At 43.9% G+C, this 27,908-nt stretch overlaps 1 protein-coding gene across 4 annotated transcripts in view; it reads right to left on the reverse strand.

Annotated features, from left to right (window-relative positions):
• The window catches only part of EPHB1 (EPH receptor B1), a 359,407-nt gene that overhangs the window by 8,782 nt on the left and 322,717 nt on the right, over nucleotides 1-27,908 (reverse strand). For 2 of the 4 annotated variants that reach the window (XR_012656391.1, XR_012656389.1), the window contains exons 14-16: nucleotides 26,991-27,184; nucleotides 24,803-24,958; nucleotides 22,935-24,292 (exon numbers count right to left, since the gene is read on the reverse strand). Coding sequence is in view for 1 of the 4 variants with exons in the window: in XM_075068616.1 (XP_074924717.1) it covers nucleotides 24,184-24,292; nucleotides 24,803-24,958; nucleotides 26,991-27,184 (459 nt within the window). In the remaining 3 variants the exon portion in view is untranslated. Of the gene's footprint in view, nucleotides 1-5,074; nucleotides 5,208-21,598; nucleotides 24,293-24,802; nucleotides 24,959-26,990; nucleotides 27,185-27,908 lie in introns of those variants that run through there. The other 2 variants (XR_012656390.1, XM_075068616.1) reach the window with 2 other exon arrangements.

The following is a 27,908-nucleotide window of genomic DNA, read 5'->3' on the forward strand; positions in this document are numbered from 1 at the left end:
GTTACCTCTAGCTTGCTTGCTAGCATATATATACCTGCCCCTGGAAATTTCCACTACCTGCGTCTGACGAAGTGGGTATTCACCCACGAAAGCTCACGCTCCAAAACGTCTGTTAGTCTGTAAGGTGCCACAGGATTCTCTGCTGCTTTTACAGATCCAGACTAACATAGCTACCCCTCTGATACTGAAGTCCTAGGGGGATCCTTCCATGGGCAGAGGTCGAGTTAGATGGTCAAAGTTGCATGGTAACTTAATTTCTCAACAGGACACTTTTGAATGCTGAAAACTAAACACATACTCTGGGCGTTTCAAAGGAGCTAGGTGTTCAGTTCTCACTGAAAGTCACTGTGATTTGAGTGCATGGCTCCTGACCAGGTCTTTGGAAGCATCAGTCATCAAACGTGGCTCCCCTTACCCAGAACTGCTGATTTGAACGAGGCAAAAACTAGTTGTGATGATTGCTCAGATCAACCAGCTGCTGCTAGGCTGACTCCGTGATGGGCCAGCTCTGCCCAGAAAGCCACGTTGCAGGAGATAAGGGGGTGGGCACGGGGGTAGAGAGAGTGCCATGGGCAGTGAGTGGAGTTGTGGCGATCATGCTGAGGGATCCAGTCATAGATTTGTTTGGCATGGCCATGGATAACACCCTTGGGATCAGAATTCTATGCCCATTTTAATTGATCTCTGGCTATAGCCTCTTGAAAAAAAAAAATCTGTACTGGACAGTTGTGACTACCTAGAATGGACTCTGGGCATAGCCCCAAAAAGGAGAAGAAAAAGGATGGGATTTCTGTGCCCACCTGGAATAGGCATTTGGTCCAACTTCTAGGGCTAGGAGAAGAGGAAGCTGAATGGGATTCCGAGACCCACATTCATTGGAATCTGGGCATAGGCCTTGGGATAAGAATCTGAGCTAGATTTCTGAGCAGATTAAGTATGGATTCCAGGTACAGGGGAAGACAATCCCAAAATGGACACTGGCCAGCAACACCACACCACCCCCCGCAATGGCCCACATTTCCCCCCTTAAGGAGAATGGGAAGCTAAGTAAGACTTCTGTGCTCACCACAGAGACTGCCTCTCTTCAAGTGAAAAATGGCATTTTTCATGAAAAAGACTAGGAGGATTCCAGCAAAAAAGAGAGCAGCACTGGGAGCACCTCCTACTTACACTGTAACCAAGAAGTGCAGCACGGAAGCAAAATCCCATTATTTAGCCACTTCAGGGGGGCACATAAGCTTTTAATATCCAATTTCACCTTGGAAACATAAAGCTGCCACATTAAATAACAAAGTAATTGACCGCTGAGTAGCCTTGTTTGGCTACCGATAACTGGGGACCGTCAGCATAATTATACTAGGGCTTCTGTACTACTGTCCTAACTTACTGATGCTTTTGAAAATAATTCCAGCTGTGTCTGACATTTTGCTCCTATTAAAATTCATCATCATACTGAATAAAAATCATTTTAGCCCACCTAAGTAGTAATGAAACTTTTATTTAGTAATGTAGAGTTCAGCAGAAAAAGGGGGAGGAAGCAGAGGTGAGAAAAAAAGAGTGGAGAGAGAGAAACTGAGATTAGCTCAAAAGATAATTTATATGGAAGAAAATATATATCCATGTATTTCTTACACCAGGGTCCAATTTCAATGCCATGCTCAGATGTTGGGCCTCATGGCTCACATTAACATTAATGGGTGTAGGAAGTCTAAATAGCTGAAGAACTCTGCACTGAAAATGCATCTCAGTTATGTTTTACAAAAGGCATTACATGCCAAATATATCAGTTAAAATGTCGCTTAACTGGCAAGGTCTCCTGGGGTCAGAATCTCTGTAGGGGTAAATCAGCATGGTTGCCTTGAAGTCAGTGGGCTGACAGTGATATACTGCAGCTTCAAATTTGGCCATATAAGATTAAACAATACATGTAAAAGACAGACCGCTCTTCAAGGAGAGGAAGGATGCTCTTGGGGTTTAAGCCATTGGAGAGCTGTCTTTTCTTCTCGGTCCTGCCACACACTCAGTGTGTGGCCTTTGGCAAATTATTTAGGTTCAGATCCTCAAAGGCATGTAGCCTTCTTGAGGATCTGGGTCTTAATGTTTCCATCCCCTGTCTGTAAAATGAGCATAACAATATTGCCTTTGCCTGCCTTGTTTGTTCACACGGCAGGTGCTACAAGGCAGAGAGGGTCTCCCATTATGCATCTGTACAGTGCCTAGCAGAATGAGAGAGAGAAAATAAAGCACAGATGACAGATGTTAGTCATGCCGCTTAAAGAACTACTAGAAGGTGCTGAGATGTTATGTTGAGGAAGGAGTGTGGTAAAAACTATAGACTAAAATAACGAGGCGCTGAGCTCAGCCTATAAGCATTACTGTAATATAAATAGTAATAACTAGGATTCACTCATGCGGAAGAAGAGGCACTATACCTGGCCAAGTGCTATTGATATTGATAGAGACAAGCTGGGTGAGGTCGTATCTTTTATTGAATCAACTTCTGTTGCTAGAAGAGAGAAGCTTTTGAGCATCACAGAGCTGGGAGAAAGATTGTCCTTTCCACCAACAGAAGCTGGTCATATAAAAGACATAACCTCACCCACCTTGTCTCTCTGGGACCAGCGTGCCTACAACAACACTGCAAACAACATTTGCATTAGTATCAATTGTATAATAATGCATCATTCGTTACTTTGGGAGCAAACTGCATTCTCCCTCTTAAGTGCCATAAAAACTAGGTTGCTTTCCAGAATTATAAATTATAAATATAGTGACACTTCACAGCTGCATGAAACGCATTTGATCAAGTATAACACATGTGACACATTTGACCAGTGCAAAGAAAAGATGTCTATTATTCCTGCAACAGTTACAGGGGGAAAATGAATAGGAAACACAGACAGCCTGAAAGCAAGCAGGAGCCAACATCAGGGAAGAAATATGGAAGAACATAGAAAGGGATCCCTGGTTTGTGATGAGAGAAGTGAGGGAAGAAAGAAGGCAAAGCAATCACTGTTTCTTTAATGGTTCTCACAAGCTCTCCCCGGGGATCAGCCCTTATAAATGCCATCTCCCTGGGGAATCCCAGTCGTCAATGAAGTGCAGTTTCATACTTAACAGGGAGGATAATTTGACAGCCACAATTAATGCAAATGGTGCTTTGATTCCCTGAAGGGAGGCCAGCCAGTAGTTAAGAGTTAAAACATGCTTTCTCTGTGTTAACACTGCTCCCCTGCCAGGTGTGTGAGACAGAAAGCTTGTTAATTTCCAAAGGCATTAAAGAGAAAGAGTGAGTGGGAAGCCTGCACAAAGTATACAGAGTCAGTGAGGTGCACGGAAGACAGGTGAAAAGGAAATAGCTTGTAAGGATTCAGTTTGCTGTTTCCACTGACTTGGCTATAGCAGGGCCCTGACCCTGGATGGTGCGGGACACCCAGGGAGAAGTGTTCATTTTCATTAGGGTGTTCTGTAGTTCTTCCTATGGACCTACACACTCCTTTGGCTAATCCAGACCACTCCAAGAGGCAGGATAAGAGTAAAGCCTGCTAATATACTCAGGCTCCCAAATCATGCTTCACTGAACTAGGCAAATCTCATTTAACACTTCTGCAAAGATGAGCCCCTTACAGACATTTTATGGCTCTGTAGAATGTGAAAATCCTGCTTAGTACCCACGTACATGTGCTGAGCTGTTCTGGAATCAATAATAAACATCATACTTTGCATTGGTATAGGGCATTGCACCTGAGGATCTCAAAGTGCTTTACAGACACAAATGAATTCAGTCTTGCAACACCCCTGTGAGATAGGAGAGTATTACATTCCCTGTCCTGAGGCTGGGGAAATTGGGCTGGAGTCAGGTGATGTGACTTGCCCAAAGTCACAAAGGATGTCCATCGCAAAGCTGGGAAAAGGCAGCAAGGAGATAGATTTCATGAACGCAGGTAGTCATGTCCCCTCTTTTCTGTCTCATCTGAAAGGTGGCACCACCAGAAGACCAATGCCTCTTTACCCAACCACTGGGCTGAGGAATTGTTTAGTTTCAACCTTGGTTGTGGCTCCTTCCATTCTCCTTTTGGGGTCAGTGGTCTTGGAGGGCCTGGATGGAAAAGTCTTCCATAGTCCTTGTGCAGGAGGCATAAGGTGGGAGAAGCCCCCCCCCATATCCCTTCCCCACCCAGGCAATCCAGGCCTTCAGTGTTGTGATCCATATTGTCCCATTTGGGTTTTCCCTATTTAATACAAAATAAGTAATAAACAGATAAGTAATCAAATAAGAGACCAGTGCTCTGTGCACTGAATAAAATCCAACCCAATCAAGAAACGACCGTAGGAGAAATTGTGTATTTAATGATCAACTCTTTGACAGCAGGAGCTGGGCTCTCCCGACTCTTCAAACTAATGCAATCTCTGGGCCACAGAGGTGAAATCAGGATTAAGTGATTCTGAAATCCAAAGTGTGTTGGGTGGGCTCATTTCTAAATTGTCCAGGGGAAGGACCCAGGAATCCTGTGAAAATGTTTTAGCAAATTGGTGAATGAGGAAAGAACTGACTTGTGCAGGTTGCAAGCCCACATATCTATGGTAGGCTCTAGAGAGCTCCAGTCTGCTTTTCAGATATGAAACTCCCCAGGCATCTTGCTCCTCAAATTTAACACTTGGCATGGTCTGTATTTCATGCTGTCAGTCCCACTCAGTACTAATTAGCACTGATAATTGCACTGATGTAAACCATCATTTTCATGCCCTCTCTCCCCACCTTCAAAACAAGAGTTCAATTGCCTAATGAGACCCTGGAGGATAATCACCAAGATGGAGGGACAAATTCATCCTTAGTGTAACTGAATTGACTTCAGTGAAGTAACTCCAGGGATGAAAATGCCCTAAAGAAAGCAAAGATTGTGGGCAAGTGTGTGTGAGAGAAAGACAACAGAAGAGAATGGAAAGTTATGGTGATGAGAGGTAGTGTGTCCTAGTGGATAATGTACAGTACTAGGAGTCAGGAGACCTGGCTTTTGTTCCCACCTCTGCCATGGAGCTGCTGTGTGTCCCAGTGCATGGCACATCGCCTGTTTGTGCCACTGTCTTCTCTTCCATCTGCTGTCTTTAAATCCTTCATAGCAGGCGGGGACTGTCCCTCACTATGTGCTCATACAGCATGTTGCAAAGTGGGACATCAGGTCTGGCCGTTAGGCACTACTGTAATGCTGATAATAATACAGAGACATCAGAACAAGACAGAAGGAAGAACACAAAGAAGGCACCAGGTCAGTGAGAGGGGAAGAGGAGGCAAAGAAAGAACTACTTTTATGTGGCAACGGGCAAATAGTGAAGTAGGAAACCTAGCAAATGCAATATGTTTGATGGGGTTAAAGCCACTAGAGAAGGAATTCCTTTGAGCGTGCTATTCTGCTACTGGTCTTTAACCATCATGTGTAAGGAGCTGGATAACTTGGTATCAGAGTGAAATTCCATTTCCTAAGCCAGTCACTGCTTGTCACATCTAAACTGCTCCATCAATGAGCCAAGGAACTACTCTGACCTGGGCTGGTAATGAAATTCAGGCAGTATGCTCATGCAGTCATGGCTCTGCAATTATTAAGCTATTAAGTGACACTCTGCACAGTAAAGCATTATAGTATTTTTCCTGGGATAAAGGATCCTTGGATGGGAATAAACATGGATGCTCTGTTTTCTGCTCCCCCTCTTTGTTCTCTGGCTTCCTCCATCCTCTCTTCCCTCTTCTGCTGCCTTCTAAAAATGGGATGGTTGAGTGGTGAGGTTGTAAGGACAGAAGAAGCTGTCCTTCCTCTTCCTGCTCCATGAAGATGCAGCTGGCCTATGACCTTTGTTGGGTGGTGGTTTTGTGACATCATGTCTGGTGGGATGATGAGGTCAGAGGTGCTCACCAGTAAATCAGTCTCACCTCCTCTTGCTGCAGCACAGAGAGAAGAGGAAACGTAGCCCCAATGTTTCTCAGGGGGTGTTTGCAATGAGAGCACAGAAGGAATGACAACTGCTGCATTCAGAGCGGTGAGTAGCTGAATGTACTGTTGGTGTCGAGGGCGATGTGCATTCCTTGGTACCTTGTTTGACAGCTGCATGTGTGGGCTGGTTGAGAAGTTGGGGCAGTGAGCCAGTGCTGAGAATGAGGGGGCTGGAAGTGATAAATGCCAATGCTAAGTGAACATTCCAGACAGCTAGCAGAGGATTTCCATGGGAATTCCCCAGGAGCTCTTAGAAGAAGCTGCTGAAGTGTGCAGGCCAGGCACTGTGAAGTCCTACCAAACTCTTTGAAGAAAGTACACAGCATAACTGGAATACAGCATGGATCCAAAGGTGAGCTGATGCACAAGGTTTGCAGTGTTGCTGTTGCTGAATGAAAACCAGGAGAACTACATTTACATGAAGTGCAAGTCCATCTGCTTTCTGGAAGAAAACTTACCAGGACCTGACCAGCAGGTCAGATCAATGGGAGAAAGCAAGAAAGCAAAAACTATTAAGCACCAAAGGATAAATCATCAGAACCATCACAAGTTGGACACAATGGCTAGAATGCTTCTGCAGAAGCAACTATATAGATAGATAAATGTGGTGAATAGAACGAGTAACACTAAAAGCTAGAGAACACCAACTGTGAAGTGTTTCTACTCACCAACAACCTACTCATCAACAACCACATTCTGCACTTGAGAAGGAGTCAGATGAGGAACATACTGACAAAAGGAAAAGAACACGAGGTAGCCCAACTGATAACCTCAATGAAATAAGTAAAGTGAAGTCACCAGCAAGATAAAAGAGACAAGTAATCCTGATTGGTGACTCCATGGTGAGGGAGGGGTAGCTCAGTGGTTTTGAGCATTGGCCTGTTGTATGCTCAATCCTTGAGGGGGCTATTTAGGGATCTGGGGCAAAAATCTGTACTTGGTCCTGCTGTGAAGGTAGGGGACTGGACTTGATGACCTTTCAAGGTCCCTTCCAGCTCTATTTTAACGGGGAGGGATAGCTCAGTTGTTTGAGCATTGGCCTGCTAAACCCAGGGTTGTGAGTTCAATCCTTGAGGTAGCCATTTAGGGATCTAGAGCAAAAATCTGTCTGGGTATTGGTCTTGCCCTGAGCAGGGGGTTGGACTAGACAACCTTCTAAGGTCCCTTCCAATACTGATATTCTATGATAATCTGAGCTGAGGTACTGAAGGGTATAAATTCTGACACACTTCCTGGGTAGCACCTTACTGGCCAAGTTGTGCCAGTAAAATCAAGCAGCTATTTGTGGAGTAAGTCACTACTCACTGTGCATAACAGTGGTAGAACCTGGTCCTTAGTGCATTTCACAGGTATATAAGTAGGAGCACTAAAATCAAATTAAGAAAGAATTTAGGCCAAATATCAGGAAAGCCTTTTATTTATTAATTGTTAGCTATTATAGCATGAGGTTGCAAATTAGACTGCCATGGGAAATAATAACAAGCTCAATTCATACTAGACAGACCATAAAAAAAATGTACTGCACCAATATCAGAACTGAATGGGCTTGATTCTCCTTTCCCTTATATAGATGTCAGTCTAGAATAACCCTACTGAAATCATTAGCGTTGTACCAGTGTAAAACTGGTGGGAAACTAGCGTCAACCCCAAAGTCTCCTTTTCTCCCCACTCCTGTCACCTTCTTCCATCATCTCTTCCTCCCTCTTTTTCCTCTTTCCAACCTTCATCCTCTTCTCCCTTTCCTTAATAGGGTTGGTTAAAATGCTTTTGGAGGCTTCCAATTTGTTTTTTATTAAAGTTCATCTCTTGTTTCCAGTTGCTGGATCTAGCATGCACCGTCACGCACAAAAAGCATGGCTGGAATGGCACTTCCACCTGGTCAGAGCAGGACGGTAAAAGTAGCTCACTCTGCACAGAAGCATACTTAGATGTAAAGTTAAAAACCTGATCAGAGTTCAAGCATCTCAGGTTGTTTTCACATGGGTTGGCACACTTTCATGACAAATCTGCCATAGGAATAACTTCTTTCAGCACTGTTTTCACAAAGAACCTGCCATTATGCTCTATTAGTAGTCATATTTCAGTAGCACCTAGAGGCTCCACTGGGCTAGGGGCTATATAAACACATAATGAGAGACCTTCCATTCTCAGATCTGCCTGCTGCAGGGTTCTTAGGCTTTCCGCCAAACCATAGTACCAGCCACTGTCAAAAACAGGGTTCTGGACTAGATGGATTTGGGTCAGCTCCAATCTGGCAATTTTTTTTGGCCCTAAATTCAAAGACCTCACAGTCTAAATGCACAACAGATGGGATGGCAAACAGGCCACAGAAAGGTAAAGAGACTTGCCTAAGGTCAGACAGAATTTCAGTGGAAACTCTGGGATTAGAACTGAGGACATCCACTGGATCCACCCCACAGGCTCATGTTACTCTGTGAATGCAGCAAGCATTTATGTATGGGGTATCTGTCTGCTACTCAGAATCACTTTGGAAGTTTCTAATACTAAGTTCGTTCCCTTTCTCTCTCTCTCTCTCTCTCTCATCCAGGGGAATCTTATTTTGAATTTCACAAGAGGGTCTCCTTGAACTTAAAATAATTTGGAAGGCTCCCAAGTTATAATTAGATCATCATCCATCGTGGCAGGCTCTGATATAAGAGCTGCCAAATCAGATTATGACATGTAAATTGAATAACCTTACTCAATCAGAACTTTGAAGAAGCAAATATAGAACACCTGCTTTAAGTGCAAGAGGCAGATTTAAAACTCTGATCAGAATGGTAAGTCTTTAAACAAAAATAAATCACATATAACCCAAATACAGAGAAATGAAGGCGGATGAGGAGGAGGAAGTACAAAGAGTTAGAATTTGTTTTGCAGTGTTTGAAAATCTATTGTGGGGTTTGGAAATCCATTTCTCAAGTTGGAAACCTATTGAATTTTTTAAAGTTAAATTCAATGTTTAAAAATATGACTTCTAAATGAACATATTGTGGTTCAAATTTATTAGCAGCTTTTCTAGATCAGAAGAAAGAGATGTAAGAAATGCAAATGTGTACACCTTAGTTGTAAATCAGCAACAATGATCATGGTAATTCACTAAAAAATGCTGTAAATGAAGCCTGAGTATTTATTCTGCTCCAGATTCCCTGCCTCTGCCAGCTGGAATACTCTTGCAGCATCCCAATCAGTAGGAGACACCAGGTTCTCTTCCAAATCATCATGTCCCAGATTGCCCCAAGGTCTCTTGGGAAGTCTATTTGTATGCACCTTGTAATAGTGGGGTCTGGGCAGCTTTTGTAATACATATGCAAAAAGAATTCCTATGAACCCTTAGTTTAAACTATTTGCACCCACAGAGAAATATTAAATATCTTGGATGGGATTTTCCAAAGTGTTTGTGTTGGCCTAACTCAGCTCCCACTGAAGCTAATGGGAGTTAGGGAGAAGCCGTTCCACATGTTCTCAGAAAATAAGGACTCTGACATTTACTTTTAGTCCATTCTGGTTCTCTTTACCTTCTCTTCACTTGGAAGTGTCTGTGGTCTAGGAGATAGGGCACTGTGTTGGGAGTCAGGAGACCTAACCTCTGCCACTGACCAGCTGGCTGGTCTTAGGCATCTTACTTCACCTCTCTGTACCTCAGTTACTCCATCTGTAGAAGGGGATAATGAGATGTACCCTCTTTTATACAGTGTGCTGAGATCTCTGGATGAAAATTGCTGCCTACAAAGTAAGCATTATTATTTGTGGCAGAATAAACCTCTCACTATGCTACATCAGTAATCACCAGTTACTAAACTACCTCGAATTGTGAGGTCACCGAATCCTTTGTGCTCCTAGACTGGATATCAATAAAAGTGATTACTCTCTCAATGAGCACAAAGCCAAAAAGAAAAATCAGGAAGTACAACACAGATCTTGAGTCACTGCCCACAGAGAGAGAGTGGAGATCTTCAAAGTGCAAAATAACCCACCAATGATTTTCTTGGGGGGAAAATGAATACATTAAAACTCCTCAAAGCTGACAGGCTTAGAAATAATGATCCGAGTTTGCTCTTATTTAAAAACTGGCTTCCTGCTGCTTTCACTGCAATCCCTGCTTTAACTTTCAGCAACATTTACAATTAAATATACATAAGTGCTTTCAAAGAGCCGTTAATTTGAAGGTCATTAACAGTGCAAAATATATTTCCTTTATTTATAAAAAGCTACATAATAATGCTATTAATCTGTCCTCTCTCCCTATTTCTAATGGTGTTATTGTCTCTAATATGAGAGCGATTGACTTTACCTTGGTTTCCAGCTACACTGCAACCCATTTTAATTACTGCTATCAGAAAGCAGTCTAACACTCATGTGCCTTGACTTTCCACAGACGGCATTTTATAAAGAGAGTGATGAATTCCAGAGGAAAAGGAAACATCTGAGTTTGACTTTGTTGGGCACCAACAAAATAGTCATACTTCAGGGCCAGGAAGGATCAACATAATAATCTTGGCAGAGTATCACAGCACAGGCAAGAGAACGTCACCCAGTGTTTTCTCCATGAAGCCCATGTCCTATGCCATGTTTTGTAGAAGGACATGCAGTCTTGCATCAAAGATCCCCATGATGCAAGAGCATCTTCCACTCCAGAGGCTGCAGGTTTCGGATGATATAGTCTCAACAATGAGTGTGATGTAATGCATTTCTCATACACACACCAGCTTCTTCCCCCACCCCCCTACCTCTACTCTTGTCTCTGTCACAAAAATCCAAGCCTTCCACACCTCCAACTGCTTCTTGAGTAGGCAGCGAGGGCTTTATACCGCTCAGTGGAATTGTAAACAGCCATTTAACAAACACCACACCATCTGTCCACAGCTGTAAGGGAGATTTAAGCACCTCTCCAAGCCACTCACAGCAAGTTTTATGCCCCTACTTCCACCCCAATCACAAAGCTATCAGCTTGGGGACCCCAGGAAGCCTTCAGTCACTGAATGTCTTCTTCACATCCTAGATCCCAGTCTCTCATGGCCTACCTCCCTCAGCTCTGCCCCCTCTCCCCTCCCCACAGCTCTTTGCTTTACAAGATAAATTACTTGAAATACAGCCTGTCAGCAGTCTCCTAGCAAATCCACTACATGCAAAAAAAAAAAAAAAAAAGATGATGACTAGGCTGAGATTTTGTGGTTGCCATAGAAATGTAGAAATGAAACTGACAATTGAAAAGCATTTCATAGAGTAAAAGGACATGATTTGAGAGTGCGAGAGAACAAGACAGATTCAGTCAAAGAAAATAAAGAGTGAAGCAAGATAGACAAATAGATTGATCAGTAGATAGACATAAGAAATAAACAGGGAGTGAGAAAGATAGACTCACTGCCAGAAAAACGCCAGCCTGTGAAATGGACAGACTTGGCGGCATGGAGAACAGAGAGGGAAAGGAATTAAACAGTGATGCACTCAGACAGCAAGACTCAGAATTAGGGATGTAATACGTGCTGGGCTTAACAAGTCACAAATAGGAAGGGAGAATTCATAGGGAGGGCCTGGATGGGACTGGTCTGCTGTCTAAACCTGGTTCCCAGCCCTAGGGTCCAGGCCAACCTTCCCAGTTCTATGCCCCCCTCCATCTTTCCAGGTACCACCCTCCCTCCACTTCCATCTCTCCAAGTCCGTTCCTGAAGTCAGTGGGAGCTGCAATGGATGATAAGCACCTCTTGGGGCTTGTAGTGGAACATATAAAAAAATCTGATGGCAGAACTGCCAAAGTCACGTGTGCTTGAGAGAAAATGGCAGTGCACTGGTGCCCTCTTACAATGCCATGCTGCCCTCTTGCAAAGCTGCCTGGCCTCACAAGAGAGAACAAAAAAGACATTGATTCTTAAACTGGCTGTCAAAAAGCACATCCCTCAGTGTTACTGGAGGCATCTGCCGTTTTAAAAGAAATTGTTTGGGATGGCAAGGGCCATAATCAAATGTCACATCTGGCCAAAGAGAGACCAAGACGGACTGAAGAGACAGCCTGGCAGACTTGTAGTGAGCCTGGTGACAAACAACTCAGAATTAATTTGAGCTAGGTACAGACATATCCAACTTCAGATCTTCCTCTGCCTGTGAGACGTGACAATGTTGCCTGTTGCCATTTCCAAGGGTGCCAGCTGGGCAGAGCCCTCCCTCCAGAGGCATCAGAACTGGAAGAAGAAAAGATCATAAGCCACCCACTCTGGATGCAACCCCTGCCCTGGAATGAAGCAACAGAGGTGCTATCTCTTAGCTGGCAGGAAGAAGAGATGTCAATAATCTGCCTTGGCATGACTCTAGGAAAGCCCTGATGGCTGAACAGAGTGCAAAAGCAGCAGCATGAAGCGGCCAGCAAAAGGATCCAACAAAAATCAGGACAATTTGGTTCTGATCGATACATTTATCTTCTCCTACACTAGAATCCACAGGTCCAGGAAAGAAATGGATGGATTGCAATGCCCTCCTGGCAGGCTACGTGGCTACAGGCTTTCACACCTAACACTCTCCTTGTAAAAGGCTCAGCACTGCACCACATCTTCCAAAGACTCCACAACTTTCTTGACAAAAGAGATGCCTTGGACAATCTGAGTGCAGGAAAGGGGTGCCAATCCTCCAGGGTTGTTCTGGAGCCTCCAGGAAATTAAAATCAATCTCTAATTAAAGATTATGTCAGGTGAAGAAACCTCCAGGAACACGTCCAACCAAAACCCTAGTGCAAGGGCAGAACCTCCTTCCTTAAAATAGGACAAATACACAGGCAGGAACAAAACTGTCCTACTCCCACACACCAGAATGACTCAGTCAGAGCAGACACCACTGGGGCCTTACAAGGCCACAAGGGAGAGCAGAATAACTTGAAGAAATAGAGGAATTGTGAAAGGGAGGAATCTGCAGGGCCCACCCCACTTTGTTTCCTACAGCCAGGAGAAGGGAGGCTGGCCATGCTGAAGGCTTCCCACACCATGGACTCTAGCAGCCTGTCTGAGGCAGGGTTTGGACCCGGCAGTAGCAGATTTCCAGCAAGCCGGGAAAGCCACTCTCTTCACTTCCCAGAGGAGAGCTGTTGCTTGGCTGCTTCAAAGCAGATGGATGCATTACTCTTTTGCTGCTAAGGCAAGTAAGAGGCCTTGTGGGACATTATTGCTGATGGGTGGTGTGATGGGGCCTGTGCACCCTACCCTGATGGGGAAGGGGCAAGAGTGGCCTGTGTGGCTGGTGGGAAGGAGGCCTTTAAAAAGGAGGAAGCTGCTGTCTGCAAAGCAGGAAGGACTTCAGAGCTGGAATTAGCTGGAGGGACTCCTGCAACAGCAGGGAGAACTTCCTTATTGGAGACCACCAGCCCTATGGGGCATGTAGTGAACTCTCAGCTGAGCCTGATTTAGCTCCCCAGCCAGAAGGACTCTTGTAAAACCACTCTGCAAGCACCCCCAAAGTGAGAGGGTATCGCTGGCTATTTCTCTTTTGGGTTGGCTCCAAGAAAGGTTTATTTTCAGACACACTGGAATGTTTGTTTCCCTTTTCGGTCCCCACTGGGAAGGAAATATAAGGCAGCCCAGAAAGGGCAGAGCCCACTGCAAGAACTAAGAGATGGGGACCAGAGTTAGGTCCACCCAGTATTAACTGTGGCTCCAGCCAGGTGGGAGAAACATCTAAGAAGGATTGTTTACAGGCAGGCCGTAGCTGTTCTTCCCATCCTCCCTGGGTCCTCTGTTGCCAGATAGGGCATGGAAAGGAGCAGGTGGGCTGTAAAGCTGCAGGCATTGCAGCGAGGACAGGCTGAGACTGTTCAGTGAGAAGACTATGCTTTCCAAAGGGAGCAGCACTAAGCTGCCTTTGGCAGGTAGAGGGAAAACACAATGAGCCATGGTTCAGCTTTGTGCCCATTTCAGACACCATGAGTGCAAAAATGGACATGGCTACCCAGAAGCTGTATTCCTGTGTATGGGACACAGGGCCTTAGAATGGAGCCCTGGAAATCTGGAGGTCACTCTTCCAGCTGGCCAGACCCATTCAGAAATGCAAGTCTGAAGCACTGATGTTTGAATTTCACAGGAGAAAACTCCTTGTATCTCACATGGCGGTGACATTCCATTTCTTGTGAACCTGCTCATGAGCTGTTGGTTAAAACAATGAGGGAGAAAGACACTTTGAGACAGAAAACTGGGAGGAAGAATAAGGAAATGAAATCTGGGGGTGATGTTATAATCTGAAATTCTTCTTAGAAGGGAGTGGCCAAAGATTTTATTATGTGGTCAGTCAACAGTCATGCGGCTCAACTCAAGAGGTAGGAGAGTTCTCAACACATTCTCTTGTCCACCCAAGAAAAGTCCCATCCAACTGGCCCTAACTGGGTTTTATTCCTGAAAGTACAGCCTGCCCAAGTCAATACTGCTGGGGAAGTCAGCACGGTGCCCAGCCAGATAATCTTGGAGGTCATGTCTTTTGAAGGTGATGCTTCTAGAAATAATTTAAAATCACACAATAGTCGTCTTTGCACAGCTGGTCAATCTTGTCTTTGCAAAGGTCCCTTGGAGACATTGCTACTCACATCCTCAAGTCACCTTTAACCTTTGATCTCTATGTAATGAATCATGTGGGGCCTGCTTTTTGAAAAACAGAACAATTGACAGAAGAAGGGCAGGTCACACTTCATTTGTAGAGACAGCTTCAAATTAATGGAGAGGAACGGGAAGAATGTAGTTATGATTTCACTTACGTAGCCAGAAATGTAGCTCCACATCTATTGCCACCCACCTAGATGCCTTATGTTTAGAAAACCAATAACAACATCCCAAGTTTCTATCTTTAAGGCCTACAGCAAACCTGCCCTTTCACTTCTTTCCATAAGATCTCCACTTCTTCAACATTAAGCTAAAGCAAACCTTGTACAAAGCCTTGACCCAATAGGCAGGTATTACACTGTGCCTAGCAGCTCATTAAACTCAGCATCCTAGAAGGAGCTACTTCCAGGGACGTAGGCCCTGCACTGAAAATGCTCTGCTATCTGTGATGGAGAGTGTAACCTTAGGGGTCAATGGTGACAGCAACTCTGGAGAGCAGAACTCTTGCCATGAGAAACCAGGGGAAGGAATAAAGCCCCTCACTCACACTGGAGTTTGCACAATCCATTGTAGAACTTTTTTTCTTGAGAGTGGGAGTGAGAGTGTGTGTGTCTGAGAGAGAGACACACACACAGCAGTTTAAGGGAAATGTTCCACAAGACTTGCAAACAGGGCTATTACATTTTATTCATCTTTAGAGCTGGACATAAATGCTAATTATTTCTTGCTGGAAAGTATTGGAGGCCAGGGAATCCTGTGGAAATTTTGGGAGGGAGGAGTCAGGGAAGCCAGAAATTTTGGGAGGGAAGGGTCTTTTATTTTCAGTTTTCTATCGAAAAGTCAGAAAATTTCTATCCACTAAAATTTTTCATTAAAAATTTCCAACTATATAAACAAATGTTTTGAAGGAAGAATTTCAACCAGCCCCACTCATTTTACCATAAATCCCCTAATCATTCATTTCTAGAAGGCAGCTTTTAAATACGCATAGGTGCAATATTTTGAGTCACTTGCTATGGAACGCACTGACATTATTTAGGTCTGGGAAGACTGCTGCTTTGGTGCTTCTCTCCCACTAAGATGAGGGACCAAAGCCACCCAAGAAAACCTAGAGAAAGGTTCTGGGCAAACATTGATCACTCTGTTGATGGGATGGTGGGCTATTAGAAAGATATTTTATCCCTGGCTGCTGAGGTGACTTTACCCTCACAGGCCACCAAGTCTTAAAGACGACTTGCAACAGACTAATCAAGAAGGAGATGCTTAAAGAGCTGCTGGTATAAGTCCCAATCTAAGAATTTTAAAATACTTATGCTCTGACATGGAGAGGTGTCGCTGAGTCTCCCATAACATCTGCAAAGTCACAAAATAGCAGAACTGCTTCAGGTTGTGGATAGCCCGATTAATCCCAGCTGCCTCCACTTAGAAATGTAGTCCAGTTTTTCACTTTTGTGAGGAGTTTGCTTGTTCCACTGCAATACAAATGGCTGGAATTCGGACAGCATTTGCAGCATCTGTCAGTTTAGGTCAATGTCCTGAGTGCACCAGCACAGAAACTCCTGTTTGAGGTTTAGCCAGTGTTGCTCAAGTTCTGTAAATGGTGAGGGTGCTTCTGGCCACTGCCTGTGTATCAGAGCCATGTCTCTGCTGGCTGGTAAAGACTGGTGATGACACAGTAGCAACGGTCAATGCTGAGGGTAGGGTCCCAGGTGTTCCTAAGGAGGCCTCTACTTAAGTTATCATCTTGCTAATGGCCACCGGACCACCCGTATACCAGTACCAAACCTCCAGTATTTGAGGGTTAGACTATGGAGAAGGTGGTCGTGAATATTTGCAGTCTTCAGATCTCTTTGACCCTGGTCATTGTTGGTTTAGACCTCGGTGTAGGAGAGAAACTGTACTGCTTTTGTTGGTGGATGATTTCCCCCTGAATAATGATAAAGATAATGTATCCATGTGAATTTTATTACACCTCTCAGTGGCTTTTCGTACAGCTGCTCATGAGAGGTTGTTGACTGGATGAAGGTTCTTAGCAGAAGAATAATAATTTTGTAGCAGTTTTGAACTTTTTAATACAGAAGAACCTTAAAGATAATGATGAGCAGCTGTTTATCCACCCTGTCTCTCATACTGAGTATAGCCAGGCCCTGCTCTGTCCCCACTACTGTCCACTGTGTGTACGAGGCCACCAGGAGAGTTAAGTAGTAGTTCTGGTCTACAGCATTTGCAGTATTCCATTATAGCTGATGCTTTTGGTGCAGTGAAATGATGACCCAGTCTTTGCAGGAGATTTGGATTTGGATGAGGACTTGATGACTGAAGGTCAGTCCAGAAAAAGACAGAGATAATATCAGTTGGGTTTGGGGCAGCATCCAGAAGAATTGGCAAGAATTATATCAGCACCAATAATTGGTGGCGTGCAGCCATAACTTCACAGTCACATTTGTGACTTAGAGGTCTCATTAGACTCAAGGCTACTTCTGGATGCTCTAGTAGCAGCTGTGCCTAGGAGCAGGTTTACTATCTGTCCTTGCAAGGTGAGTGGACACTTTTTATTCAGATGTGGCCCTTGTTGTGCTGATCCATACCTCTTTCACCTTGGGATTCAAATACTGAAATGTACTGTCCTGGGTGGGGGATGTACCTTGAGGCCACTCAGAAGATAAAACTCATCCAGAATGTGACAGCACTTGTATGAAGTGGAGCTTTTAGTTGGGAGCACATAGGTGCATTGTGGGCTGCTGGGAGGAGTTTAGGTTGTTGGTTTTGCCCTTTAGAGGCCTAAGTGATTTGGAAGCTGGTTGCCTCTTTCATGATGCTGCTGCACAACAGCTGACATCAGCGGATGTGCTTAATCAGCAGATCCCTCCATATGGAAGAGGGGAAGGCATTCTCTGAAAGATCCCCTCAACTGGGACATGCTCCCTGCCTTGGACCTGCTGGGGTCAGATTTGTTGACTTTCTGGACACACCACAAAGCTTGCCTTTCTTCTCAGGCTTCTTGGGAAAGGATGGGGGAGAACTGGATGGGGTTAATTACTGGTATGGTATCATGGTATGTAGTTTTGGAAGCAGGTCTGATCAGGATTGTGGAGGAGGTTGCAGTGGGTTTAAACAGTCTCCTGTGACTTTCTCAATACTGTAAATTCCCAGCCTTGGAAAAGGGCACCCAGAGCATCAGATGGGTGTTCTATTAGCTGCTCTTATACAAAGCTATATAAATAAAGCATTGTTCTCAGATGAAATATCCCACTCTCCACAAATGGCAGCACTGAAGCTCCTTGTGACCAGATATTTCCCACACTTCCATCTGCAATTTAACACTTTCCTGTTGTAGAAATCAGGAACACGGCCCATGCCTACTCCATGGTCTATGCAAGTTGGAAGAGACAGAGGGGGACCAGGGTCTGTTCCATGGGAAAAAGGAGAGAATAAAACTCTAAATCATCATATCTAGCACTTTTCATTAGTCTGTCTCAAAATGCTTTACAAAGTAGGTCAGTGTCATTATCCTCATTGTTTAGATGGGGAAACTGAGGCATGGAGGGGGGAAGTGACATGTCCAAGGTCACCCGGCAGGCCAGTGGCAGAGCCAGGAATAGCACCTATGTCTCCTGAGTCCCAGTATAGAGCTCTAGCCACAGGGCAAGAGAGTTAAATTAAACAATAGGATGATGGTTAATAGATCCTGCGAAAGATACTTAGCTAACAAATCTTTACATCTGGGAATCTATGGTACCAGTGCAAGCCGCTGGGTGCACAGCACTTTGGAAAATGACTTACATTTATGTACATGAATGTAGAAGTCTCAGTTAGGAGATATTTTGGAAGAGCTTGACCCTTGTTCTCCTTTATGTTTTTATAGCTTTCAGCACACTGTCAGAGCTCAGTGAGTGGTCAAGACCAGTAACATAGGTTTTGCTTCCAGTAACAGAGAATATGAGAGGTGAGGAGAGGAACAAAGGTAACACTGGTCTACAATTTTTGAGAAGTCGTCTGCTTCAGAGATAAAATGTGGTATTTATTATGTATTTTGATGTGCTGAATTCAAATATGACAATTAAAACAACTGATTGGCTACTGTTTCTAAGATATTTAAGTTTTTACATTTTATGTCTATGTATATTGTGTAGATAGTAGAGTTTTAATCATAAATTGTAAACCTAGGTCTTTTCATGTGTTTATGGTTGCTTTACATGATAATATTTCACCTGTCCTGTTTATGTAACACTTTAAAAATCAGCAAAAGGGTTATATAAATAAAATTTATTATGAAACAAAAGGCAAAAAACTATTATGTACATAGTTTAGTCCTATTCAGTGTCTACTCGGCGCTTCTTGGCTTGTCTCTTGTATTCATTAAATGGAGCATCTCTTGTCACTGTCCAGCAATAGTCTGCAAGCATTGATGGGCTCCATTTGCCCTGATAGCGTTTCTCCATTGTTGCAATGTCCTGGTGAAATCGCTCGCCGTGCTCGTCGCTCACTGCTCTGCAGTTCGGTGGAAAAAAATCTAGATGAGAGTGCAAAAAATGTATCTTTAGTGACATGTTGCAACCAAGGCTTTTGTATGCCTTGAGGAGGTTTTCCACCAACAACCTGTAGTTGTCTGCCTTGTTGTTTCCGAGAAAATTTATTGCCACTAACTGGAAGGCTTTCCATGCCGTCTTTTCCTTGCCACGCAGTGCATGGTCAAATGCATCATCTCGAAGAAGTTCACGAATCTGAGGACCAACAAAGACACCTTCCTTTATCTTAGCTTCACTTAACCTTGGAAATTTTCCACGGAGGTACTTGAAAGCTGCTTGAGTTTTGTCAATGGCCTTGACAAAGTTCTTCATCAGACCCAGCTTGATGTGTAAGGGTGGTAACAAAATCTTCCTTGATTCAACAAGTGGTGGATGCTGAACACTTTTCCTCCCAGGCTCCAATGACTGTTGGAGTGGCCAATCTTTCTTGATGTAGTGGGAATCTCTTGCACGACTATCCCATTCGCAGAGAAAACAGCAGTACTTTGTGTATCCAGTCTGCAGACCAAGCAAGAGAGCAACAACCTTCAAATCGCCACAAAGCTGCCACTGATGTTGGTCATAGTTTATGCACCTCAAAAGTTGTTTCATGTTGTCATAGGTTTCCTTCATATGGACTGCATGACCAACTGGAATTGATGGCAAAACATTGCCATTATGCAGCAAAACAGCTTTAAGACTCGTCTTCGATGAATCAATGAACAGTCTCCACTCATCTGGATCGTGAACGATGTTGAGGGCTGCCATCACACCATCGATGTTGTTGCAGGCTACAAGATCACCTTCCATGAAGAAGAATGGGAAAAGATCCTTTTGACGGTCACGGAACATGGAAACCCTAACATCACCTGCCAGGAGATTCCACTGCTGTAGTCTGGAGCCCAACAGCTAGACTAGAGCCAATCAACAATTTTAAGCATCATTTTCATTCTCAGTGACCCAGAATTAGTAAAGTTTGACTACATTTATTTCAGAAGCATTTTGGCTGTAGAGCAGTGTAATTTGTCACTGGAAATAATCAGGTAGAGTTAAACAGCATAGCTTCCTAGAACAACTAAATTACTTAGGAAGCAGAAGGGTCAATTTTATTCTCAGACAGATGGGTACAGAGCCCATGGATTTCAATGGGCAGAATTGAACCCATTGATTTCACATTAAGAAGGGTTGTAGCTCAGTTCTGTTCCTGGACTACATATAAACCACAGAGACTAGGCAAAGCAAGGCTAGAGGGACAAATTGCTATCCAGAGCATTCCCACCCAGTATAATAAGCAGCAGCAAGGTAGTCCTAAATGCAGTTTTTCTTATTTGATCAGTTTCACTGTCATGCTGCTTTATATCTTTAGTTTTCTTCTAATAAAAGAGAAATAATAAAAACACAAAGGATCCCTTACCAATTGTGAATAGAAATGTAGTGACACAGTGTATTAGTATGCAGAATGCATGTTTCATATGCATGTTGTATTTGGTGTGACAACATGCTTGAATACAGATTTTGGTGGTGAGTATTCCGAATGGTATTAATGCTTGGCTATCAGACAGGCCTTGGAACAGTCCCTTCTGCTGTCATACAAGGGGAGTTTTTCTTTGCCTGTTTCTCTGGGGGAAACTCTACGAGTTGAAACAAGATCATTTTTGCATTTGTTAGTATCTATACCTCATTCGAGCTTTGTGACACTTTCCTAACTCAAGCAAAAACTGCCGATGTAAAGAATATCCAGATGCCAGGGTCCACTTTCCACTGAAATCTGCTGGGAGGCCTATATCTCCTTTGTCTTTGCCCTTGCACATTGGGTATCCTGTTCTCTCCTCTCCACAACTCTTTTGGAAGTGATAGATGTCAGCTCTCCCATCTCACAACTCTGAGCAGCCACAGCCTTCCCAATCCAGGACGAGGTGTTCTAGGATATTGGATATTGGACATCTTGCAAGAATAGGGTAGTAACTAAAGAGAACTCCCACTACTCATGCATTCAGCTCTTGAGGAATGGGACAAACCAGAAGGCCAGGTGTCCTAATGACAGTGCAAGTACTTCTGAAGTGTCTCTAGGTCCCATCACCCAGTGTGCTGGTGTGAACAGGAAGGTACCTGTCACACTGTTTCAGGATGCTGGGCAGCCAATCTCATGCTCCATAGAAAACCTTTCCAGTGATTGGTGGTGCAGTGGTCACAGGAGATGGCCCATCTGAAACTGCAACGGGGAGAAAGAAGACATCTGGTGTCCCTGAAAAAGCACAGAGGAGAGGTACAGGCCACCAGGCAGAATGACTTTTACTTAGAATATATATCCAGTGATAGAACTACCTTTACTCCACCTCCAATATTACACCCAGATTGAAGACCAGCTACAGTGGTATTCGGTTGTATAAGCGCATCTATGCAGTATGTGGAAGAGAGTAGAGCTGTACAATTTCCAGAAATTTTGAAAGTAGGGAACAAACATTTGTTTCTGCTTTTTTTCCTCCAGAAAAAAAACCCAGAAATTTGTGGAAAACTTAAATATCTGCAGTAGTTACATGCTTATCAAAATGAAACTTTATTTGCTTCTTCAAGAATGAGAAATGTAATGTGTATAATTTAGTTAGCACATAAAAAGTACTGTTGGCATATTTATGAACTAAGTATAAATTCTTTAGTTTTGATTCAGAGAATAATGACGAATACACCTAATATTAGGGAGGGAGCTGCAACTGCACGCTAAGGTACTTAGGTGTATTTTTTGCCTATTGTTGAAAATAGAAAACATTAATACTATTATAAACATAATGGGAGGTTATATCCTTTGGGCTCAGACATAGTACGTATATAGACCTGACCTGTCATTACCATGCAGGAACAGAAGAAACTCATGTTTCTAGAGAAAAAGCTTGGAAAATGAATGTCCCTATAATGTAATTAACAGAGCAGAATATTAAGCACCAACAGTAAATTCAGCTATATATCAAACTTTCTGGTGGCGGAGTTACTATACTCTTTAACAGCGCATTATCATTATATATACAGTAAGTGCTGTAATTGTGGACAAACCTAGCCATCCTATGAACCAGTATAACTTAAACAGTTACTACTGTACTCTTGGAAATGCTAGCACAGCTCAAGTTTTTCCTTCTTTCCTTCTTCTTTCACTATTCATTTTGAGAGAAAATATTTCATATAACAGTTTCTTTTAAATGGTTCCCCAAATTGTTAATTTTTCCATACTGGGTCTCAGAAAAAAATGGAAAAAAATCTGTTTTTTCCAAAAGTTTCTGTTTTTTTCCCCAGATCATCACATCTCTGCATGGTCACAATGATGGATGTGAGCTAGTGAGCCACCAAATCTTAGATGTGAGATACTGAGCCACTGAAATTCCTTAAGGAGATGAATCTTAGGCACTCATATGCCAGGCTTGGCAGCAACTCAGCTAATTCTGGTCGGACGCTAGGCAGGCTCCTTCAGCCAACTGATCAGACCTCTGTGTTTGGAAGAGCGGGCCATAAAATCTATTCCCTATGCCATGAATACACTTTGTTGACAACTGTGATTTCTGTAATAATGTGGTAATGGAGCATGATAACTCACACAGAATGAGCTAAGTAAAGTCCTTACTAAGAGTTCATTCTTTTTATAAACTCTTCACATATTCCAGAGAGAGGCTAGACTGTCCACTCTTGCAACGTTTTATGTAAACACTGACATACTTCTAGTAATTTTAACTAGACAGATCAAATTTGCAAAGAGACTGACAGATGAACAACAAATCAAACACTGGAAAACATTCAGTGGAAGATGCCTCAGTGAAGTGAGCAAAAAGATACACTAGGGAAGGATGGATGGACACAGAGGCACGCAAAACATATGGACCTACCTCTGAAGCCATGAAACCTAAGTCAGTAATTTAATAGAAAAATCTTTAGGTCCACACGATGGAAAAAAAATTCTCCATAGCCATCTTTTGCAGATCACAGAGATGCTGGAGGACTAACAAGTCTATTTTCCAGAGTGTGTCTCTCCATCTTCTTTTCCTGTTGCCTCTGCAGTCGACCATCCCATAACAAACACTGTCCATCTCATAATAATCCCATATGAAACCTGTGCAGTATCCAACCTGACTGTTCCTTTGCTTCTTCCTCCAAGTTTGCAAAAACATTGAGAGTTGGGTTTGCTTTATTTTTTTCTTATTTCTCATTAAACATTCCAGGTGCAATTGATCCAGACAGAAAGCAAAGCCAGTCACTGGTCCCTTCCCCCACACCAGCAGTTCCACTGGAGGTTATGAATTTACCATCCATTCCACTTGGGTTGGTTTGTTTTCTCTGTTATGGAGAAGCAGTGAATCCACAGTAAGTTGACAAAGTACAGATACAAATGTGCGCGCGCGCACATGGGAACACCTTTTTCTTTTTCCATTATGTTTTTTTAGCTTTTTGCAAAAAAGTGCAAGCAAAAGAAAAACAAGGTTTTCTACTGAAGGTACATCTCTTCTTCAATATGAAGACATTAACTGGATTTATTTGGATCCCCCATGCAGTGGTCAGTGAAGTCCTTTGGTACTTGACAGAACAACATCTTGATATTACAGTAGGTAGCTGTGGATACTTTTGAAGACACTTCCACACAGATCATAAGTAGAAAGGGAATGGGGTGAGGGAGAGAGGGTCAGGGAGGGGAGCAAAAGAAGAAAAGAAAAGGAATGTGGTTGTGAAGATGGTTTCTCTGGGTTGGAAACTCAATTCTTGCACTTCTCCCCACCCCACTGGCCCCTTGTTTCTTATCAGTTTTGACTACTGCTCACTGGTGGTAGGATTGGAGTCTATTTTTTTTCCCAACACACATTGGTTTGTCTTCATTGTCTTTTAAATATATGATTTGTACATATTTATATTTATTTATATGCTGTTTCCCCTGGCATTGGTAAGTGTGCTTCTGTTAGTGAGAAACGGAAGCTGCCGGTTAGAAACGAGTCCCATGTGTTCTTTGTCTGCAGCTGCTACAGTTTTCAGACGATAATTCAACCCTTCCACATTTTTCACTGCTTTGTCAGTCTGTTCCTCCCATTCCACCTCTGACTCTTCATTGCTTCCCCTCCCTTTCCCATCCCCATAAAATGAGAGACGTCATGCCATCGAGGTTGGAGACTGACTCATCTGTACTCTCATAGACTGGACACTGTTCAGAATCTTCTTCTGGTGTCCGGCCAAAGTCACCCCTATTCTCAGGAGATCTCTGTAAAAAAACAACAGGTAGTTCAGTTTAGATGTCTTAATTTTACACTCTTTAGTATGTTTCAGGGTATTTTGTTCTTTAGTGTCACTGATGAGATAGGAGAGAAAAGCAGAATAAAAGGTGTCCTGTCTCTAAATCTAAAACAATGGACCTGTATTTGCAGGCTCATAAGCAATCATGTATTGGACAGACCAAAAAACAACCTGAATATTTGCCCCAAACTCAAACCGAACCTATCTGAAGTTCAAAAAAGTTGGTTGATTTGAAGTAATTTATTTTTTCCATTTCTGGTGTGTTTTTTTCCTGGAAGAGAAAGTAGTAAACTACCACAAGAAAGGCAATTCTCATATTACTTCTGACCCTGTCTCGAACAAGAAGCACTGAATCTCAAGAGAAAGCCAGTCTTTTGGAGTCAGATCTTCCTCCCACAGAAGTCAATGGAAGTCTTTCCAATGACTTCAGTGGGAGCTGAGTAAGAGTTTAGGTGAGTACACTGTATGCGCCACTTACTCTGAGGTCATCTGGGCAACAAGCTGGAGGGAGGTGAAGCCAGCAGTCAGGAAGTTGTCTCTGTACTGGCTCATTTTAATGGCGCTTAACCAATCTTCTACTGAGGTAAAGGCAGTGAAATCTGGGATGGAGCGGTCTAACAGTGGCTGAGAAGGCCTGAAACACAACAGAAAGGAGCCTAGGTCAAGCTGGACTGGAAACACAAGCCAAAAGATGCTGTAGATCCAGCTGGAAACGAGGTCAGGCTGGGTTGCCAGCTCTTTACCTAGTGTATAATCAGTGAAGCATTGCCAGTCTGTGACTGAGAAGTACATTTATTTTGTGCTTATTAAAAATACACCTATCCCAGTCCCCCCCCCTCCACATGTAAATAAAATCCATCTATTTTGGATTGCTGCCAAAAATCTTAAATCCCTCCAACATTTCCTGAACTCTCAGTCTCTCACCATACCCTCCCACACCCCTTGCCGCTACCCCCAAAATACCTGGGAAGACAGAGTGACCTTGAATCTGAGCTGAAAGGCACTGCAGATAGTGTCTGACTTACTGTGGCTAATGGATTGTAGAACATGTGCAGGATGGGTGGACTGCTAACAACATAACTCTTTCTAAGTGTGGTCTGGACAGGTCCTTTGCAGATGGTTTGGAAGGCCGAGGTCTTTATATGGAGTTAAAGGTGGTCCTGGAGATGGTAACTTGTGACAGAGGCAGAATTTGTGAAGGTTTGTGGCACATGGGCACAAACGTCTGTTTTCATGAGGTAATGGAACACAGCCTTTTCAGCAAGGAGGCAGAAGTGTACCTGGGAACGCTGAGTCACTATACCATCCTATCCTATCCTATCCTATGCATACTGCCCCTGCATACTGCAAACTCAGTGTTCACTAACATCTGCACAGCCATTTGATTCTACATTGGCTATTTGATTCTATCTTGCTCATGTCTTTTATTATTCACTGTTCAGGATTATTTTCATGCACAGACATTATATATCTGAAAGTTTGTTGAATTCCTTGTACACCAAGACTATTTGCATGGGTATTTGGTGCATGGGCACTATTCATTGTTTGTCTTTCATTATTCTCCTGTTTAAAAAGTTTCAGTATCCAATTAAAGGGCAGAAACAATACCATGTGACTTTCATCATCAATCACATGCCACGAATAACCAATAGCAAAGAGTCCATCCATGAACAACAACACTTGTTCATTGTGATATTTGGCTGATGGCTATTTATAGTGGATACATTTGCACAAATCTTGATTGGGTCATGAATGATTTGTCAACAAAAAAGAAAAGCAAAATTAATTGGGTAATTGCCTAGCAACAACTCAACCAGATCTATGACCCTACATCAGGGGTGGGGCAAACTTTTTGGCCTAGGGCCACGTCTGAGTGGGGAAATTGCATGAAGGGCCATGAATGTAGGGCTGAGACAGGGGGTTGGGGTGTGGAAGGGAGTGCAGGGTGTGGGAGGGAGTGCGGTGTGCTGGAAGGGACTCAGGGCAAGGGGTTGGGGCAGAGGAGGTGTGCAGAGTGCAGCAGGGGCTCAAGGCAGGGAGTTGGGGTGCAGGAGAGGTGTGAGGTATGGCAGGGGACTCGGGGCAGGGGGGTGGGGTGAAGGAGGGGCATGGGGTGTGGCAGGGGGTTGGGGTGCAGGCAGGAGGTTCAGGGCAGGGAGTTGGGGTCCAGAAGGAGTACAAGGTGCAGGCAGGGGGCTCAGGGCAGGGAGTTGGGGTATAGTAGGGGGCTCAGGGCAGTGAGTTGGCGTGAGGGTGCAGGAGAGGTCTGGCCTGGCACTGCTTATCTGGAGCAGCTCCGGGGTGGCAGCAGTGTGCACAGGGGCCAAGGCAGGTGGTTCCCCAGTCCTGGCCAACAGGAGCTTCGAGGGAGGTACCCACAGGCAAAAGCAGTGTGCTGAGCCCTCTGCCCCCCTCCCCCAGAGGCCACAGGGATTGGTGCTGGGTCCTTCCTGGAACAGAGCGGGGCCCACGGCACCATGGGGTGGCAATCCCAGGGACCAGATCCAAAATCCTGAGGGGATGGATCCAGCCCATGGGCCACAGTTTGCCCACCCCTGCCCTACATCCATAGCTTGGAACATTAAGAGATGAGTTGCAAAACCTAAGCATTGACTCTCCCAGAACTTCCCACTGCACATATAGTATCAGGGCACTTTGAGACTCACACAGCGGTGATGGTAGCCACAGTTTTGAGGCTTGCCGGGTTGCGGATCATTTTATCTAGGGTGTTGACTATCTCAGTGAAGCGAGGGCGGGTGTTGCGGTCTTTCTGCCAGCAGTCTAGCATGAGCTGGTGCAGCGCAGCTGGGCAGTCCATAGGAGGGGGAAGACGGTAATCTTGCTCAATTGCATTGATTACCTGCAGAGAGAAGGAGCATGAAACCATCAGGTAAATAGAGGAACAAAGCTCAGAACAGTCATCAAAGTTAAAAAATCAAACCCAACCCATACCTCCATCAAAGCAACATCCACCCTGGAAAAAATCAACCTTTCTACTGGCCAAAAGATTCACACTAAAGGTAAGAGTTCTCAAATTCACTGGGTCAGATTCACTGCTGGCATAAATGGCTGTATCTCTGCTGACTTCAGTGATGCAGCAGAGGCTTTACAAGAGGGATGATCTGACCCAATACCAGAGCAAAGAGCTTTGTGTTCTAAGAGCAAGGTTTTCAGAGAAAGATGGCCTCTGCAGTACACTGGTGCACCTGTGACAGCAGTGAACACAGCTGCCTGCACTAGCACAGATACAGGCATCTAAGCACTGAAGGGAAACTACAAAAGTAATCACTTTGCCACCGCTGCCCTCTCCTCTGTCTGAGGCAGAATCCTTCCCACCAGCTACCATGTTCTCCCCGTTAACGATGTGGATGTGGGAAAGCGATGTGATCGCAGGCAAAAGGAGCCGAGGTGGTGTTGCTGGCTCAGATGGAACCAAGGCACTCAGAGGTTAATCTGAGCTCTAATGAGTCAAGGGTATTGTAGTCTCTCTCTGTAGAGAGCTGCCACTCTCATTATCTCTGCGGATCAAACAGGAGTACAGTAGTTGAACTACCAAGTCTCTCTCCCTGGGTTATAAACCCTCT

The sequence above is a fragment of the Chelonoidis abingdonii genome, chromosome 8 (genome assembly GCF_003597395.2).
Source record: "Chelonoidis abingdonii isolate Lonesome George chromosome 8, CheloAbing_2.0, whole genome shotgun sequence".
In the NCBI taxonomy this organism is placed as follows: Eukaryota; Metazoa; Chordata; order Testudines; family Testudinidae; genus Chelonoidis; species Chelonoidis abingdonii.